The sequence below is a fragment of the Palaemon carinicauda genome, chromosome 1, assembly GCF_036898095.1.
Source record: "Palaemon carinicauda isolate YSFRI2023 chromosome 1, ASM3689809v2, whole genome shotgun sequence".
Lineage (NCBI taxonomy): Eukaryota > Metazoa > Arthropoda > Malacostraca > Decapoda > Palaemonidae > Palaemon > Palaemon carinicauda.
In genome coordinates this window covers 293,266,184-293,285,407 of record NC_090725.1, presented here as the reverse complement: position 1 = coordinate 293,285,407, position 19,224 = coordinate 293,266,184, and the positions used below count along the sequence as shown (strand labels likewise).

Below are 19,224 nucleotides of genomic sequence, written 5' to 3'. Positions count from 1 at the left end.
TCCTAATGAAGAGATGTGGAAAACATACACAAGACTTTTCATCTTGAAAACATTCTTCACCCTAAAGCTAAGCAATAAAGACAAAACCTTTTTATCAACACCAAGACCCACCACACATTCTTTCCAGAGCCAGCAGAAACAGGGTCTTGGCCATAAAATTCTTGGAAGACAGCTTTTCCATAGACTCAAAACATTGACTTTTTTTTTTGGAATAATGCAATAATACATATAAATTCCAAAAATAGAACTGACAATAGGAGGCTCTTAATAGTAAAAGACCTGAAGACATGCTTAATAATACCTGAAGAGGATAAATTCAAACCGAGATGCCAGAGAACAATCTTAAGCATGGATCCAAACTCTTAATGGCCGAAATAAAGTCCCAACATATACAACTAATTCTAAACCCATAAATTACTTGACTTGAAAACAGATCTGAAATGGACCTTACCAGAGGGTCTGGAAAGAAATATTAAAAAAAACTACATAATTAGATGGAGAAAGCTGACCAGAAACATCGACCCCACATAGAAGTGGGAAAAGATGTAGACAGAGAAGAAGACTGATCATGAACCTATGGCTCACAAATGGAAGGAAAAGATTTGAACCCTTGAGTTCGAATCTTGTTTCACTAGCTAGGAATCCTATTGTGCTGGTAAACAGAATTGCTGTAAACCAAAGTATCATGGTGGTAGTCATTAAACCAACTTGATAAAAAGTTAAAGACAAAATGTGTTGTCTCTCTCATAAGATCAACTGTTTGAAAATAATCACTGCTAGGCACCTTACTCCAAAACTTATGTCTAAGGTCTAAAACAGCATAGGTTAGCCAAGAAGATGCCCTCTTAACACCTGACAATAAAAATCTTATTAACAGGATAAGTAAACTGTGAGAATATAAACCAAACTTTTTCAACCGTAATTGGAGCCATCAATCCTTCTGTATCCATTGGCGACTCATTCCCATTAAGGACACCTTTATCTTTGAATCAGTGTTTCCTCTTTTTTTCCCTTTCAAAGCTCTAGTGTGAAATCCCAAACGAAACTAACTTGGCAAAATTTCCATTAAGTTTTTTATCAGGAATACTCTACATTCTGCCCAACTGCATTTCAAATGTAATGATTAGCATCAAAGAAAAAGTAAGATTTTGGACCTTTGTCCAATAGGTAACCATACACTGAACCTCGTGGCTAACAAAGGTGTGTTCATGAAATAATTAATTTGAACAGTTAAAAATTCATAATTCTTAACATTTAAGAAGGACCTGTATTAGGTGAGAGTGGGGCTGAGACAGGGATGTGTGATGTCGCCGTGGTTGTTTAACTTGTATGTTGATGGAGTGGTGAGAGAGGTGAATGCTAGAGTGCTTGGACGAGGATTAAAACTGGTAGGCGAGAATGATCATGAATGGGAGGTAAATCAGTTGTTGTTTGCGGATGATACTGTACTGGTAGCAGACACAGAAGAGAAGCTTGACCGACTAGTGACAGAATTTGGAAGGGTGTGTGAGAGAAGGAAGTTGAGAGTTAATGTGGGTAAGAGTAAGGTTATGAGATGTACGAGAAGGGAAGGTGGTGCAAGGTTGAATGTCATGTTGAATGGAGAGTTACTTGAGGAGGTGGATCAGTTTAAGTACTTGGGGTCTGTTGTTGCAGCAAATGGTGGAGTGGAAGCAGATGTACGTCAGAGAGTGAATGAAGGTTGCAAAGTGTTGGGGGCAGTTAAGGGAGTAGTAAAAAATAGAGGATTGGGCATGAATGTAAAGAGAGTTCTGTATGAGAAAGTGATTGTACCAACTGTGATGTATGGATCGGAGTTGTGGGGAATGAAAGTGATGGAGAGACAGAAATTGAATGTGTTTGAGATGAAGTGTCTGAGGAGTATGGCTGGTGTATCTCGAGTAGATAGGGTTAGGAACGAAGTGGTGAGGGTGAGAACAGGTGTAAGAAATGAGTTAGCGGCTAGAGTGGATATGAATGTGTTGAGGTGGTTTGGCCATGTTGAGAGAATGGAAAATGGCTGTCTGCTAAAGAAGGTGATGAATGCAAGAGTTGATGGGAGAAGTACAAGAGGAAGGCCAAGGTTTGGGTGGATGGATGGTGTGAAGAAAGCTCTGGGTGATAGGAGGATAGATGTGAGAGAGGCAAGAGAGCGTGCTAGAAATAGGAATGAATGGCGAGCGATTGTGACGCAGTTCCGGTAGGCCCTGCTGCTTCCTCCGGTGCCTTAGATGACCGTGGAGGTAGCAGCAGTAGGGGACTCAGCAGTATGAAGCTTCATCTGTGGTGGAAATGTGGGAGGTTGGGCTGTGGCACCCTAGCAGTACCAGCTGAACTCGGCTGAGTCCCTGGTTAGGCTGGAGGAACGTAGAGTAGAGGTCCCCTTTTTGTTTTGTTTCTTGTTGTTGTCGGCTACCCCCCAAAATTGGGGGAAGTGCCTTTGGTATATGTATGTATGTATTAGGAATAGTGCTCACCATACTTGAATAATAAAATAAAAAAGGTTTAACCTACTATTAACCATAACTAGTTTGTGTAGCTTTACGTTAAATGGACCATTAAACAAACAAAGGTCTACTTCAATCTCCTTGCCATTAGCCTACAGCATGAAGTTGAACTACGACACATATAATAGGGTGGAGAAATATCCAAATTATTCTACTTAATTTGATAACACAGTTACTATTTTATTGTATAAATTATAGTATGGTCAATCTGAAAAACCATTACTATATATTTTATAAATTATGGTTATGTTTAAAATGAAAATTCATTACATTACTGCTTGGTAACCATATCTATCGTTAGCTGCTACAGTGCATAATATAGTAAATGGGCCCATACATAAAAAAAATCAGTTAAGTTACAATCATTAAGAAAAAGGAAGATTCCTTTTGCAAAGAATGAAAAAATATTTGCACACAAAGGATGAAAAAGGGTAAAAATCTGAGGTACAGTATTTTGAAAATAAGGGTTGAACTTTACAATTAATTTGATCTTGTTCAATTACTGTAGAGCTGAACATATGAAATTCGCAGATACAAACTAATCAATAAGAATACATGGCAAATGTGTCTAATGTGGTCCTCAAATCCCCAGCTTTTTTCATAAATATAACTGGGAATTCATTACATATCTAAGGTTGTCTTCTAGTCCTGATTCTGGGATTAATTCGCATTATATAGCGCTGAATGGCCTTTGATGCCCCAGTGCTTGGCTTAAGGCATAAATTTTATATTCAATTCACTCTTCCGAGATGGGATCCGCTTTGGATCTCAGCTCCTAAGTCAGAAGATAGCAACCTCTGTCCAGGGTTGACCTTTAAGTTATATTTAGAGAGATCCACATCTTCGTAAGGTACCCTGTTCAAAAACACCCAAACCAGCAGTCCCTTTCAACAGCTTGACCCCTTTATAAAAAACTGATCCTATCCCTTCATCCTTAAAAAGCACGATGAGTAAAATTACCTCTACACTAGCGTTATTTGCCAATAGGCAGTTTCAGGACAGCCAGAATTTAATAGGTTGGTTAGGGCATAGGCTGTTAATTAAACACTACCCAAAGACAATTCCAAGCAGTACAACATATTCATGTGAGGTACTTGGCATATTCGGGACTCACGCTGCAGTAGTAGTCTGGGAAGAAGGGCCAAATCACCAAGCGCTTTGGGCAAACAATATTCTTCAGTGATCCTTGAGGAGTGTATCAGACTAGTTAGTTTTCTTCTTACTCTTGGAAACATGTGCATGATTTATAGGTTGGACCTGGTGACAAACTATTATTCTGAAATGGGGAAGAGTCTACTTCTTAATACTCTGGGCAGGTACTCTCCTGGAAGGTTCATTCCAGCGGGAACAGAGCATAAGAAAAACCTGAGTGGATGGAGTTTAGACTCCAACCTTCTTTCTTCTCCCCAATTTTTGATGCTCTTCACAGATGCAGTGAAAGCATATTGGCATCCAGACTGTGGTCCGAGTCAGATTGGCTTTGCCATATAATCCTCCTAGCGTTCAGTGACATTTCTTGGTCTTCAACACTTTCAACAGCTCCTTTCAGGCCACTCGGTAATGTTGACGAGCGGCAACAAGACCGTAGTAGCGTACCTAAACAAACAATGAGGTACTATTTCATAGCAACTTTGCCAGCCAGCCAGCCATAGAAATCCTTCAATGGATAGAAGGTAACACAATCTCCCTGTCAGCTCAGTTCATACCAGGCAAGAACATCTTTCAATCTGAGTAAGATGACTTATCCAGGTAGTCTGAATCCTCGGATAGAAAACAAAGTAATGACCATGTGGTTAACCAGTAGTAAACCTCTTTGCAATGTCCCTCAACCAGAAGATTCTGGTGTACTGCTCGCCCGTACTGGACCCATAGGCAGCATTCCTGGGCACCTTCCAACAACCGTGAGGCAACCTGGATGTCTACTCATTCCCCCCATTCTGACTTGGGTAAAGTCCTCAATAGGGCAAGATCTGCAACCAACTCGTCAATGAGACCGATGGCTCCACTCTGACGGAGGTTCTGAGGGAGTTACATCCCCTGCCTTCCCTTCCCAACCTGTTGTGTCAACCCCACATACAGTTATTTCACAGATCAGTTGGATCCCTATGACTTCACGCCTTGATGTTGTCCAGCACCTCCTCACTCGGCGAGGGTTTTTATGAGCAGTGGCGAAACAGATGTCTGGTTAACTCAGGAGGTCATCAACCTCAGTCTACCCGCCTAAGTGGGCAGTCTTTTGTTGTTGATGTTGTGGAAGGGGCGTTTCTTCTCTTTGAGTCAGTATCCCTTTAACAGCCAAATTTTTACTCTACCTCCAGGAGGGAAAAAAACTGCTCAGTGTCGGCCGTAAAAGACTATCGCTCAGCATTGAGTTGGTATTTAGACTGGAAGGAGTTATTTCCTATTCAGCAGAATTGTCTATGCTCATACGGAACTTCAGCAAACTTGCCCCCAGTCAGAAGTTAGACCAACTTGGAACATCACCAAAGTTCTGAATTCCCAGAAAGATGACCTTTACGAGCTGTTGAATCAAGCCTCTTACCGAGACTTAACTCTCAAGACAGTGTTTTTGATTGCCCTAGCCTCTGCTAAGAGTCAGAAGTTGGAAGGTCTTTATTACAACATCACCCATTCATAGGGATGGAAGCAAGTTTAATTCTACCTTTACACGGGTCATCAACCTACTAACAGTGTCAAGTCACTGGATCACGAGGTGTCAGGATGCTAATTTCGTGCATTTCCATGCTCAGATGCAGCAATCCTGGGTAAAAAGTTCCAGCCTGTTGGAAAGAGGACTTCCACCCACCATCCAAAAGGCAAGTCACTTGTGTAAATAACGAGGGTTTGTATTTGGCGAAACAAATGACAAATATGGAAGCAATTTATAGTTTTCCTATTTATACAAACCAGTGCGTTACACAAATGCTACCTGCCATCACCTAACCCCGGAAGTCTCATCTGCAATCAAAGTGGAGCTATAGCTTCTCCGCTACCCTAACCACTGTTAATGGTTGTTGACACCTCGTTAAGTTTTTATAGCTGTGTTCCAGCTAACACTGTATCTTCTCCTATGTAGCTGTGTTCCAGCTAACACTGTATCTTCTCCTATGTAGCTGTGTTCCAGCTAACACTATCTTCTCATATGTAAAGAAAATTTTGTATAAAGTAGTTAGAAAATATACAAATTATTTCCAAAATTGTAATTTTCATTATTTTAAAGTTCTGAAGTTAGCACAGTTCATAGCATATTATTACTTAATGGTAAGATTCGTGGAAATTGTTCAATTTATATAAAACACAACAACCTTCAGTGCAATCAAGAGGCCATGGAATGGATGTCACTGTTGCTGACATAAGGCATACAGTACTGTCATACATTATGGAAGTTCTTCAATAAGGAAAAGTCTATGCTAATATACCAAAGAATACTACTTTACAGTAAATGCATGATAAAAGGGATCCAACAATGCTGCTACCATACAAGGAGAAATGGCAGACTCGAGTCAAGGGCTCCATAAATGAAAACAAGGTGGGGAGACATCCGATGCTTTTATCGGACAGATCTCCAAAAGTGAAGTCATCCCTAACAAAATCAGACATGAAGTGTTCGCCACTCAAAACACTAGTGGGAGGCAAGGGAGATCTATGCATTATTGAGTAAGCAGGAATCAAAGATACTGGGATCAGATCCGGCTCAGGGAGTACACTGGACGTAGCCAAAGGATTTGTCAAGAGCAATGCATATTAAAAAAAAAGGCGACAAGACGTTAACAAAGTTATGGTCATCAATCACTAAATTACTGCCTTCATCCTTCGTAACCAGGGCATCACGAGGTTCGAGACATGAAGGAGCAGGGTGGAAGATAACTTTCGATATAGAAAAGTTTATATTTCTTACCCTTTCTGGAAGAAGACAAAGAAGGAGAACGATATCTTTCTTATTGGAAGAGCAGCCACTCCCTACAATACTCACATGGAGATTCCACAGAACATCATTTGCCATGGCATGAGGGGCAAAATGGATCAGAATCATGAAGAGGCCACAAGGGCGCCCACCACGTCCGGGTCATGATCGCACGACGCTAGTTAACTAGCCATAATTTAGCACCCTTGTTATCGTTTAAATAATGAAAGCATAACTAGTCATAATGATAGAAAAACACACACTGGTAATCCAGTATGGATAAGTTAACAGCCATGACTGCAGAAGAGACCATTCGAAACCAATGCCTAGAAACTTTTTCAGACTTCTGATTTTATGTAAAATACAACACTTTAAAAGTTTTGCATATACTGTATTATCAAATATCATTCTATCATTCACAGTATTCAAGTTACACATAGTGAAAATTGTCTAGACATTAAAGTAATATGAGAGGCATCTACAAAGATTTTAATAAGTTTCTGATGTATCAAGCTGCTTCACATTATATCATTTTACATTAAAATTCCTGTTTTATATTTCACCTACCTGGAAATCTTTTGTAGAGGTCATCTGCATTTAACGAACAAACTTCATATACTGTCGTTTCAAACTCCTTTTGACTAGTTCCTGGTTCTAAACCTAGTACTTTAAACAGCTGCTCAAATAAACCAGAAAAGGCCTGAAAGTAACAGTAAGGAAGTAATATGTATTAATCTTGTTTATACAACACATTCACTACCCTATTCTAATTCCACTTGCAATAAATAAATAAATAAATAAATTATATATATATATATATATATATATATATATATATATATATGCCTGTATATATATGCACTGATTGCATAATTGATAACTAAAAAAGTTAAATGTAATTTGGCTCCACAAACACTTACATGATAAACATTGTTTAATAGATAATCATTTTACCTTTGATACAGGAAATTCAATCTAATTTGGCATCTAACATAAAGAAGTTACTGTATTTGACGGCCTATAGGACGCACTTTCTTCCCAAAATTTTGGCAAAAAAAGTCGCCCTGCATCTTATATATCGTAGGTAAAGTTTGGGACCTACCGTAGGCTTACGCTAGATACTTTCACCTGCACTAAACTCTATGTATCCTTATTTTATTTTTATTGCTGGCATTATTGTATCATTACCAGTGTTTTAAAAATGAATTCATTAAAATAAAAGCAATTTAAATGGAAAATGCTGTGACTTTCGTTTATAAACACCAGCTGATAAAATGTAAACATCAAGTTATGTTTGCGTTTTCAGTAATCTTCTAACTTTCTCTTTCCTTAGCCTTCGATAATTTTAACAGTATTGTAAATAACAGTAATAATCAAATTTTGATAAGAATATTTATTTTTCATTAAAAATTCACCATGATTCCAATTATCCTCACTCTTTCTCCAATCATTCAAGCACCATCTTCTCTGTCCCATCATACTGTCATTAGCGGTACTTTGTTAACAAAATGGCTTTTCTATTATGCACCGTGTAGAAATTATTTGGGATATGGCAAGTAAAACATCGGTAATAACATCTTTACTAAAAGCTCTTAGTGTTGTTAGATATAGCATGAATTTGTAAATGCATTTGTTTGTTCATTATGATCGGCAATGAAACAAACAAAACTATCTGTTCTATGTAGCGTTTATTAGGAAAAACTTTATATAGAAACGCTCTTATTTCAATTATTTTGAAATACTAAGGAGAAAGTAAGTAAAACAAAATTAATAATTATTTTATAACCAATACTTGGTAAGATATCTGTTGCTGCAAAAGCTAACTTATACAGATGTGTAAATGCGTTCGTTTGTTCATTATGACCGGTGATGAAACGTACACAAAGAAATGGTTTTGGTTTATTGTTGCGTGTTTAGCAAAAGCATGATATAGAATAGTTTTTATTTAATCTATTTTGGATTTTTAAGTTTACAACTAAAGCTAGCCTATGCACTAATGGTCGTCTTATGCGCGTAAATATACGATATGTTTCTGCTTGTGCTATGTACAGCTAGACTATTTTCAACAATATATGCTTAAATACACTAAAGACTGTTTTCCTGAATCGGACCTGCTAAAATGAGGGTGCGTCTTATAGGCCGTCAAATACGGTAAATATGAAAGTTTGTGGGGTAAGGGTCTCCCATCCTTTTTATATAAAACATTGAAAAGTTGAAAGGATTTTATCTATGAAAAGTCCAAATGGAACACAACCCAAATATATAAGCAGGGAGAAAACTATTACTGTTCTATTCCATGCCAATCAAAAAACAAAAAAAAAGACTAGTACATTTAACATTCCTGGACCAGCTTTCCTCTATGCTGTCAGTTATCAATTTTGCAAAAACTATTTATTTATTAGCATATACAACTCAAAATGGTAACTTTCGTCATAAGAAAAATATCAAACATTCATAAAGACAAGTCTATCAACATATCTGATATTAGAAGGAAAATAAAAACACTTACCACTATATCACCAGATATTGGAGGGAGGGATTCAGAATTAAAGCAGTCGCCATAGGTGAAGGTTTCCTTGCATAAATTCAAATCAAATAATCTTCTTATTTTCTCACTACATAATGAAGGATCACTGGAACCATTGGTAAATATGGTGTTTGATATTTTAGAACCACTTTTACTACTCATTTCAGTTGTTAAACTTTCAAAATTTTCAGTCATATCACTGACATGTTTTGCTTCATTTTCATTATAATTTTTAAATATTTTCTTAAGTTTGTGCCATTTCACTTGACTAACTCCCATCAGAAGTGGTTTAGATTCATCTATGCGAGTACATGGACCATTTAGCTGATCTTGAGTTAAATTGTGTGAAATACCTTTGGCTAGACACGGATCTACAAGAACTTCATCATTTTGCAAAGTTCCATGGTCACTAACCAGAAAATAGCCATAACGATGTTCAGCTTCTCCAATTCCATAGCACAAAAATGACTGACTAAGGACCCTAGAAAATATATAAAAGTGTTAAGTGAATGTTCAAATATAATAAAAATGTAATACTGTACATTGAAAAGAAATTCATACTACAAAAACTAAGTGAAATTTAGATACTGATGATTGCATTACATTACATTTTAAGAAATACAGAACTGTACATTCCTTTTCATATTAAATATTTATGAATATTTTTCATATGAACCTAAGAATCAAATTTATACCCAATTATGTTTAAAATGTTCCCAGACATACCATTATCAAGCCTTATAAATGAAAGTATTAAGAGTTATGAGTGACTGTCTGTACAGTTACACCTGTAAACCATTGGTTGAGAGACTGCTGTGCACATTTTGTATTTTGTCATGTAGATTACATTAATTTTGGTAGAATGAGAACAGGAGATTGTATGCAAATTGACAAATTTAAAAAATTTGTATTTTCCTAACTACGGTATACAAATCTGAGTCCTTTGATAGGTGTAAGATTTAAGAAAAGCTGCAATCTTGGCTGTTAGGATTTTATGATGAGGTGTTGGTACTTATAGGTGGCTAGCGGGGAAGACCTGTTTTCAGCCCTGCCAGCTCACTAAGTAGCCTTCAACTTGACAGATTCCTACAGGGAGAAAAACTCTCGACCTTTAATAGGACATTTATCCTTAAAGAGGAAATTCCTACAACCAAACTGGCTAGTGTAAAATTTTGCAATGTCAGTGCACTCAGACCTGAATAGGTGCAGGTGATAGATTTTATCACTTAAGTACAGCTTAATTATCTAAGGTAACACTCTTAGGAGGTTGCAAATCTCAAACTTCATAAACTAACCTCAGCTGAATTGGATAGATATCTTGGGAATGGTATTGGTTTCTTGCACAAGGAATGGTTGGAAGTCAGAGGTATTCAATAGTCCTCCTTAACCCTGGAGAGAAGCCAAGGTTCTGTTTGGAGACTTTCTTGAATCTGATATAAAAGGGAAAGCCTTCCTCCTACCAGGAGAGGTCTGGAAATCCTGCCAGAGTGGAATACAGATGGCCTAACACAGTTACGAAATGAAGCCTTTGGAGTTGGCAACTCTAAGAGATGAAGTAGGTATTGGCTTACAGAAGTACTCCTATAAAGAAACCTCAAAGACACTTTTCAATTTTTGCATCAACTTGTGCCGTCACCTTTTTAATCTTATTAACACCTAATGCAACACCTAAAATACTTGAAGAAATCAAGGACTTCTCCAGAGCATCAGACAATGTCTCTACCACAAAAGACTACTTGTTCCCTATGTTTAAACATAAAACACACAGGGGTGGAACAGCCTCAAAAGCCCCATCTAAATTAAGATTTAAAAGTTGATGGCCTGCAAACTTCTCTTCTATTTACTGAGAAATAATCCCTGCTACAGAATCTGCAAGATTATTTAAAAAATACTCCCATTATATTTCCTGTACCTATGAAGAACATTTCACTTTTAGATCAGTTTGCAAATCCTGCTATTACAATCTCCTCCTCTTAAAATTGATTATAGGTTCAAGAGAAGTACTTAAATTCAAACAAATACCCAAGTTAGGCAACTCATTTGTTTTATAGATCTTGGAAGATTTTGTAATGACAAAAAAAGTTTTAACAAAAAATAAGGACTTGAATTTATCCATTGTATTTAAAACAATCTGAGAAAAATAAGGAACACATGTTGTCTCGATGGCAGATCTTTCCGACAGCTTAGAACTTGAAGAATCAGATCTTACCTTGAGTGTTTTTTTTGGACACCTATCAGAAAAAGTTTCTTTATCAACTGGAAAGGTTATACAGTACCTGTCAAAGAAGAGATCCTTCTCCACCTGATCTTTCTGTTCTTGAAAAAAATAACGTATAACTAAGTTTGGTAAAATAAAAAATATTGAAATTATCCATAATGTTAGAATCATTCCATGTGCTTGCTATTAATGGGAGCCTTTGTGCCAGTGCATAGTAAGGAACTAATTTTGGCAGTAAAGGTTCTGTCATATATATTAACATCATTAGGGATAACTAAAGATATGCTAGTGGCTAAGCCATCTGAAACATTACATCCAGTCAGTAACAGAGACCACAAGATATGTCAAGCCAATAAAATAAGAAATATGTGATGCTTATTAGTGCTTACTTCAGCAACTGGAGGAATATTGGATCAAGACTACAAGCTCGGACTTCTAACTCGGAATCTAATGGTCCATAGAAGCAGATTGGATATTTGCATACTGTACATGCTAAGGCTTTTCATTGAACAATGCATAATAAGTTGAAATAACTAAATCTAATTCATTGTGATAAACTAGATATGTAAATTATAGTAATTTCCCAGAATAATTCTATTTAGTCATTCATACTTAAACAAATCCAAAATAAGATCTAAAGTTAATATTTCTCCTTTATAAGTAACTACAAAGATAATTTCTAGTAAATTCCCCATCTATTTTCTTGTTCTAATTTTTGTATTTACACCTGCAATGTATTAATGAGGATTAACTATTCAAAAACAAGCTTAGACAGCTGCTAATTATATTGGTTGATTTAAGAGAAAAAGTTCCAACATTACTGTAAATTAGAACTAAAGGGGAAATTTTTCTTGCACTTGAGCTAATAATTTACCAGTTGGTCGATAAAACAACAGAAAATATAAGGAAAATAGTCTTACAAAGACATCTAAATGTGACACGGAACCATTAGTATCAAAACTTCTCTCAAGTAACTTATTTGGATATGCTACCACTAAGAAGTTTCCTAAAAGATTAAATACCTCATCAGAGAAACTCGCCTGTATTCACCTATTCTCATTTTCCAGACAAGAAACTTCGTTTAAAGTCAACAACAGACTTTACTAATAACGGTAACCTCTACGCCTGTTTATTTAAGGGAGTCATTTCAGAAGTAAATGTACTCGGACATACATTACCACAACTAAAGAAAAAAAAAATAAAGAATGTGCTAGTGGCCAAGCCTACATTAGGCCAAGCTCACTGCCATCCATAACACAATTCAATCGTTGACTTTCTGAAGTTGAGATATATAGAAAAGAATTTTGTTATTAGACAGAAACCATAAAATATTCACATTATTAACATAGGTATAACAATGATGGTCAAGAAAACCTACCTCAGAAGGAATGTTAGGAACCAGACTACCAGCTCGGACTTTTATCTCTGAGCAAGGTGTCCTAAAGAGCAGAACAAGAGTTGCAGACAATAGCCAGAATAACACAAAATAGAAAAATCTGAAGTAATCTTGTGAATACTCTTTGTAAAGGCTTAGACTCCGTCAGTGCTGTGCACCAGCAGTACCCTTACTGACTGGTAGACTAAAACACCTTGGCCGAACTTTTGATGTTAGCCTTGCGATCTGTATTTTCTGGATTTTTACCTAAACTAAATGCAGAAAAATTAAAATAGTGAGGGTGTATACTGAACTTGATATACTTTAAATTTGAACAATCAAAGTATTTAGCTTTGCTTGTTTAGGAAAACAACCTTCCTCTGTACATAAAAACAAAACACAATCTTGCAGCCAGCATGCTTCTTAAAGCCAGGAATAATTCATAATCACATTGTGATTTATTCAATCAGATTTGAACCACCTCGCTGGTATTCATAGCAATTTAGGAAAACATCTCTAATCAAAAATAAATACTTAAAACCACAATGGAAAAAAAATTATTTTGAATCGTCTTTTAAACATATGAGCATCATATGCAGCGAGAGAATTGAAAAGGCAGAGAATACCATGGCCCTTGAATGCCTAGTTAGCTGCCATCGACTGTCAGATGAGTTGATGGTTAGCAGAGAAAGTGGCATTTTCCAAGGAAAGCAAACAGGAAATTCTTATATTGGGGTAGGTGTCATTTAAACAGCCTCAAGAGAGAAGCAATATGAATACCTATAGAATTTCATTGAAATAATTGCTTTGGCACCACGCTGTTTTTTTTTTAAAAACCTTAAAAGATAAAACCTTTAAAAATAACCTTCCACACATCACTCATCAATTACAAATAAAACTAGATAAACCCTATTTGAGCTAATGCCCAACTAAGCATAAAAAAAATAATTATGCCTACGTTTGATTCACTAAAATCTCCAAATATGTTATTTTCATTAGTAAAATAAATTTTTGAATATACTTACTCGATAATCATGTAGCTGTCAACTCCGTTGCCCGACAGAAATCTACGGACGGGATACGCCAGCGATCGCTATACAAGAGGGGGGTGTACTCACCAGCGCCATCTGTGGTCAGGTACTCCAGTACTTCTTGACAACACCACCTCAATTTTTTCCTCGGTCCACTGGTTCTCTATGGGGAGGAAGGGTGGGTCAATTAAATCATGATTATCGGGTAAGTATATTCAAAAATTTATTTTACTAATGAAAATAACATTTTTCAATATTAATCTTACCCGATAATCATGTAGCTGATTCACACCCAGGGGGGTGGGTGAAAACCAGTGTACATGTTAATCAAGAAGCTAAGTATCCCGTATTTCATTTTATCAGTTATTCAAAATAACAAATGAAATTATAAGTACCTGGTAAGGAAGTCGACTTGAACCATTACTCTGCCTTTAATAAGTACGTCTTCCTTACTGAGCGCAGCGGTCCTCTTAGGAGGCTGAACAACTCTTAGGTGCTGAAGTATAAAGGGCTGCAACCCATACTAAAGGACCTCATCACAACCTCTAACCTAGGCGCTTCTTAAGAAAGAATTGACCACCCGCCAAATCAACTAGGATGCGGAAGGCTTCTTAGCCTACCGTACAACCCAAAACAACAATAAAAGCATTCAAGAGAAAGGTTATAAAGGTTATGGGATTATGGGAATGTAGTGGCTGAGCCCTCACCTACTACTGCACTCGCTGCTACGAATGGTCCCAGGGTGTAGCAGTTCTCGTAAAGAGACTGGACATCTTTGAGATAGAATGATGCAAACACTGACTTGCTCCTCCAATAGGTTGCATCCATAATACTCTGCAGAGAACGGTTCTGTTTGAAGGCCACTGAAGTAGCCACAGCTCTCACTTCATGTGTCCTTACCTTCAGCAAAGCAAGGTCTTCATCCTTCATGTGAGAATGAGCTTCTCTAATCAGAAGCCTTATGTAATAAGAAACTGCGTTCTTAGACATAGGCAGCGAAGGTTTCTTAATAGCACACCATAAGGCCTCTGATTGTCCTCGCAAGGGTTTTGACCTTTTAAGATAGTACTTAAGAGCTCTGACAGGGCAAAGTACTCTCTCCCGTTCGTTACCCACCAAGTTGGAAAGGCTAGGAATATCGAACGATTTAGGCCAAGGACGTGAAGGAAGCTCATTTTTTGCCAAAAAACCGAGCTGTAAGGAACATGTAGCTGTTTCCGATGTGAAACCTATGTTCCTGCTGAAGGCGTGAACCTCACTTACTCTTTTGGCTGTTGCAAGGCAGACGAGGAAAAGAGTTTTGAGAGTGAGGTCTTTGAAAGAGGCTGACTGGAGAGGTTCAAATCTGGATGACATAAGGAACCTTAGGACTACGTCTAGATTCCAGCCTGGAGTGGACAACCGACGTTCTTTAGAGGTCTCAAAAGACCTAAGGATGTCCTGCAGATCTTTGTTGGAGGAAAGATCCAAGCCTCTGTGACGGAAAACCGCTGCCAACATACTTCTGTACCCCTTGATCGTAGGAGCTGATAGAGATCTAACATTCCTAAGATGTAACAGGAAGTCAGCAACTTGGGTTACAGTGGTACTGGTAGAGGAAACTGCATTGGTTCTGCACCAGCTACGGAAGACTTCCCACTTAGATTGATAGACTCTGCGAGTGGATATCCTCCTTGCTCTGGCAATCGCTCTGGCTGCCTCCTTCGAAAAGCCTCTAGCTCTAGAGAGTCTTTCGATAGTCTGAAGGCAGTCAGACGAAGAGCGTGGAGGCTTGGGTGTACCTTCTTTACGTGAGGTTGACGTAGAAGGTCCACTCTTAGAGGGAGAGTCCTGGGAACGTCGACCAGCCATTGCAGTACCTCTGTGAACCATTCTCTTGCAGGCCAAAGGGGAGCAACCAGCGTCAGCCGTGTCCCTTCGTGAGAGACGAACTTCTGAAGAACCCTGTTGATGATCTTGAACGGCGGGAATGCATACAGGTCGAGGTGGGACCAATCCAGCAGAAAAGCATCCACGTGAACTGCTGCCGGGTCTGGAATCGGGGAACAGTACAATGGGAGCCTCTTGGTCATCGAGGTGGCGAACAGATCTATAGTTGGCTGACCCCACAGGGCCCAAAGTCTGCTGCACACGTTCTTGTGAAGGGTCCATTCTGTGGGGATGACTTGACCCTTCCTGCTGAGGCGATCTGCCGAGACATTCATATCGCCCTGAATGAACCTCGTTACCAGCGTGAGCTTTCGACTTTTTGACCAAATGAGGAGGTCCCTTGCGATCTCGAACAGCTTCCTCGAATGAGTCCCTCCCTGCTTGGAGATGTACGCCAAGGCTGTGGTGTTGTCGGAGTTCACCTCCACCACCTTGTTTAGCAGGAGGGACTTGAAGTTCCTTAAGGCCAGATGAACTGCCAACAACTCCTTGCAATTGATGTGAAGCGTTTCCTGTTCCTGGTTCCATGTCCCCGAGCATTCCTGTCCGTCCAATGTCGCGCCCCAGCCCGAGTCTGATGCGTCCGAGTAGAGATGAAGGTCGGGGGTCTGAACAGCTAATGAGAGACCCTCCTTGAGAAGAATGTTGTTCTTCCACCACGTTAGAGTAGCCCTCATCTCTTTGGAAACAGGAATAGAGACCGCCTCGAGCGTCATATCCTTGTTCCAGTGAGCTGCTAGATGGTACTGAAGGGGGCGGAGGTGGAGTCTCCCTAACTCGATGAACAGGGCTAACGATGAAAGAGTCCCTGTTAGACTCATCCACTGCCTCACCGAGCATCGGTTCTTCTTCAGCATGCTCAGGATGCACTCTAGGGCTTGGTTGATTCTTGGGGCCGACGGAAAAGCCCGAAAAGCTCGACTCTGAATCTCCATTCCCAGGTAAACGATGGTTTGGGAAGGAACGAGCTGGGACTTCTCTAAATTGACCAAGAGACCCAGTTCCTTGGACAAATCCAAAGTCCATCTGAGACTCTCCAGACAGCGACGACTTGTGGGGGCTCTTAAAAGCCAGTCGTCTAAATAAAGGGAGGCTCTGATGTCTGCCAAGTGAAGGAATTTCGCAATATTCCTCATCAGTCGCGTAAACACAAGGGGTGCCGTGCTTAGGCCAAAGCACAGGGCTTGGAATTGGTACACAACCTCTCCAAAGACGAATCTCAGAAAAGGTTGGGAGTCTGGATGGATGGGAACGTGAAAGTAGGCGTCTTTCAGATCCAACGAGACCATCCAGTCCTCCTGCCTGACCGCTGCTAGGACCGACTTCGTCGTCTCCATAGTGAACGTCTGCTTGGTGACATAAGCATTGAGCGCACTGACGTCCAGCACCGGTCTCCAACCTCCTGTCTTCTTGGCCACCAGGAAGAGACGGTTGTAAAAGCCCGGGGATTGATGGTCCCGGACTATCACCACTGCCTCCTTCTGTAACAGGAGCGACACCTCTTGATGTAACGCTAGCCTCTTGTCCTTCTCCTTGTAGTTGGGAGAGAGGTTGATGGGAGATGTGGTCAGAGGGGGATTGCGGCAGAACGGAATTCTGTAACCCTCCCTTAGCCACTTGACAGACTGAGCGTCTGCACCTCTTCTTTCCCAGGCTTGCCAGAAGGTCTTGAGTCTGGCTCCTACAGCTGTCTGGAGAGGAGGGAAGTCAAAGCTTGCTTTTCGTGGACTTGGCACCTTTCTTGGACTTGCCCCTGTGACTGTCTCCACGGGAACTTCCTCGGCTGGGGGCTCTGCCACGAAAGGGCGGAATGAATCTGGTAGCAGGTGTATCAGCTACAGGGGTGCGGTAAGATCTCGGCACTGAAGGTACGATTTTAGCCTTACGTGCTGAAGAGGCCATGAGGTCATGCGTATCTTTCTGGATAAGAGCCGCAGCCATCTCCTTGATTGGCTCCTCCGGAAACAGGAACTTGGAGAGAGGAGCAAACATCAACTGTGACCTCTGGCAAGGGGTGATACCAGTAGATAAGTAGGAGCATAGATGTTCCCTTTTCTTGAGGACTCCTGAGACAAAAATAGAAGCAAGTTCGCCAGAACCATCGCGAATTGCTCTGTCCATACAGGACATGATCAGCATGGCCGAGTCTTTGTCAGAAGGGGCAGTCTTCTTGCTCAAGGCCCCCAGGCACCAATCGAGGAAATTAAAAATTTCGAAGGCGCGAAAGACTCCCTTCAACAAGTGGTCCAGATCAGAAAAAGTCCAGCAGACCTTGGAGCGTCTCATAGCCGACCTACGGGGAGAGTCAACCAAACTTGAGAAGTCGGCCTGGGCAGAGGCAGGGACCCCCAAGCCTGGTTCCTCTCCCGTGGCATACCAGACGCCCAACTTAGAAGCCAGCTTAGGAGGAGGAAACACAAAAGATGTCCTTCCCAGTTGCTGCTTGGACTGCAACCAATCCCCTAAAACCCTCAAAGCTCTCTTTGATGATCTGGCGAGGACAAGCTTGGTGTAGGCAGACGTAATAGGCTGCATGCCTAGAGAAAACTCGGATGGGGGAGAACGAGGGGTTGCAGAAACGAAGTGTTCAGGGTATAACTCTCTGAACAGAGTCAGGACCTTACGAAAGTCTAATGAAGGTGGCGACGACTTGTGTTCCTCCACATCAGAAGAAGGATCATCCAGGTGAGCAGCTTCATCCTCAGAAACCTCATTTCCTGAGAGTTGAGAAGCGAGAGGTAACGGTATAGCGGCATGCTGAATGGCTGAATCCTGTAGAACGGGTGCATGCGCACTTGCGGATCCATCATCACGCCTCTGCTGAAGAGGATGAGGGCTGGCAATGACAAAGTCATGAGGCTGAGGTGAAGGAGGTTCTGCGGAGGTCTGAGGAGCAAGCGTGGTCAGAAGCGAATGCTGTAAGGCATGAGGCTCATGCTGCATGGTATGCGGTTCGTGTTGAATGGGAAGAGGCTCATGCTGCGAAGAATGCGGCTGCTGCATGCGTTGAGGAGGCTGCCTCATGGCATGAGGTTCCTGCTTCAAGAGTTGCGTCTGCCTCAAGGGTTGAGGAGGTTGCTGCGAAGAGAGAGGCTCTTGCCTCAAGGGTTGAGGCGGTTGCCGCATAGCATGAGGCTGCTGCCTCATGGGTGGAGGAGGTTGCCGCAACGCATGAGGCTCCTGCCTCATGGGTGGAGGAGGTTGCCGCAACGCATGAGGCTCCTGCCTCAAGGGTTGAGGAGGTTGCCGCATAGCAAGAGGCTCCTGCCTCAAGGTAAGAGGAGGTTGCTGCATAGCGCTGGTACCTGGCAACTCCCAATGCGGCAGCTCACGCATGGAGGCAGGAGGAGCCTCAACATCATACGTCTGGCAGGGTGGACTGCGCAGAGGTGGAGGAGCGCTCGCAGGAGGAGGTGTGCTAACCTTCTCTGCCTGAAACTCCTGCATCAAAACCGCAAGCTGAGACTGCATTGTCTGCAGCATAGACAACTTGGGATCAACAGAAGTTGGCTGCCTCATAGCATGAGGTTCAGCAGAGGCCTGTTGAGGCATCGCCTTACCTCTCTTAGGAGGTGTGCAGTCATCAGATGACTGCGGCGAGTCCGAACTGGCCCAGTGGCTACACCTGGGCCGTTGGACTCGCTCGGCTGGGACCTTACGTTTAAGAGGTCGTGAGACCTGGGTCCAGCGTTTCCTCCTGGAAACATCTTCCGCAGACGAGGAATTTAAGGGC

General features: G+C 40.7%; 1 protein-coding gene and 1 pseudogene across 1 annotated transcript in view; one reads left to right on the top strand and one right to left on the bottom strand.

Moving 5' to 3' along the window:
- Positions 1 to 19,224, top strand: part of LOC137657851 (E3 ubiquitin-protein ligase MIB1-like) — a 421,337-nt pseudogene that overhangs the window by 296,344 nt on the left and 105,769 nt on the right.
- LOC137657793 (ectonucleoside triphosphate diphosphohydrolase 2-like) overlaps positions 1 to 19,224 on the bottom strand; it is an 85,043-nt gene that overhangs the window by 12,027 nt on the left and 53,792 nt on the right. Inside the window, exons 9-10 of the mRNA XM_068392317.1 lie at positions 8,921 to 9,419; positions 6,979 to 7,111 (exon numbers count right to left, since the gene is read on the bottom strand). Coding sequence (XP_068248418.1) covers positions 6,979 to 7,111; positions 8,921 to 9,419 — 632 coding nt within the window. The remainder of the gene's footprint in view (positions 1 to 6,978; positions 7,112 to 8,920; positions 9,420 to 19,224) is intronic.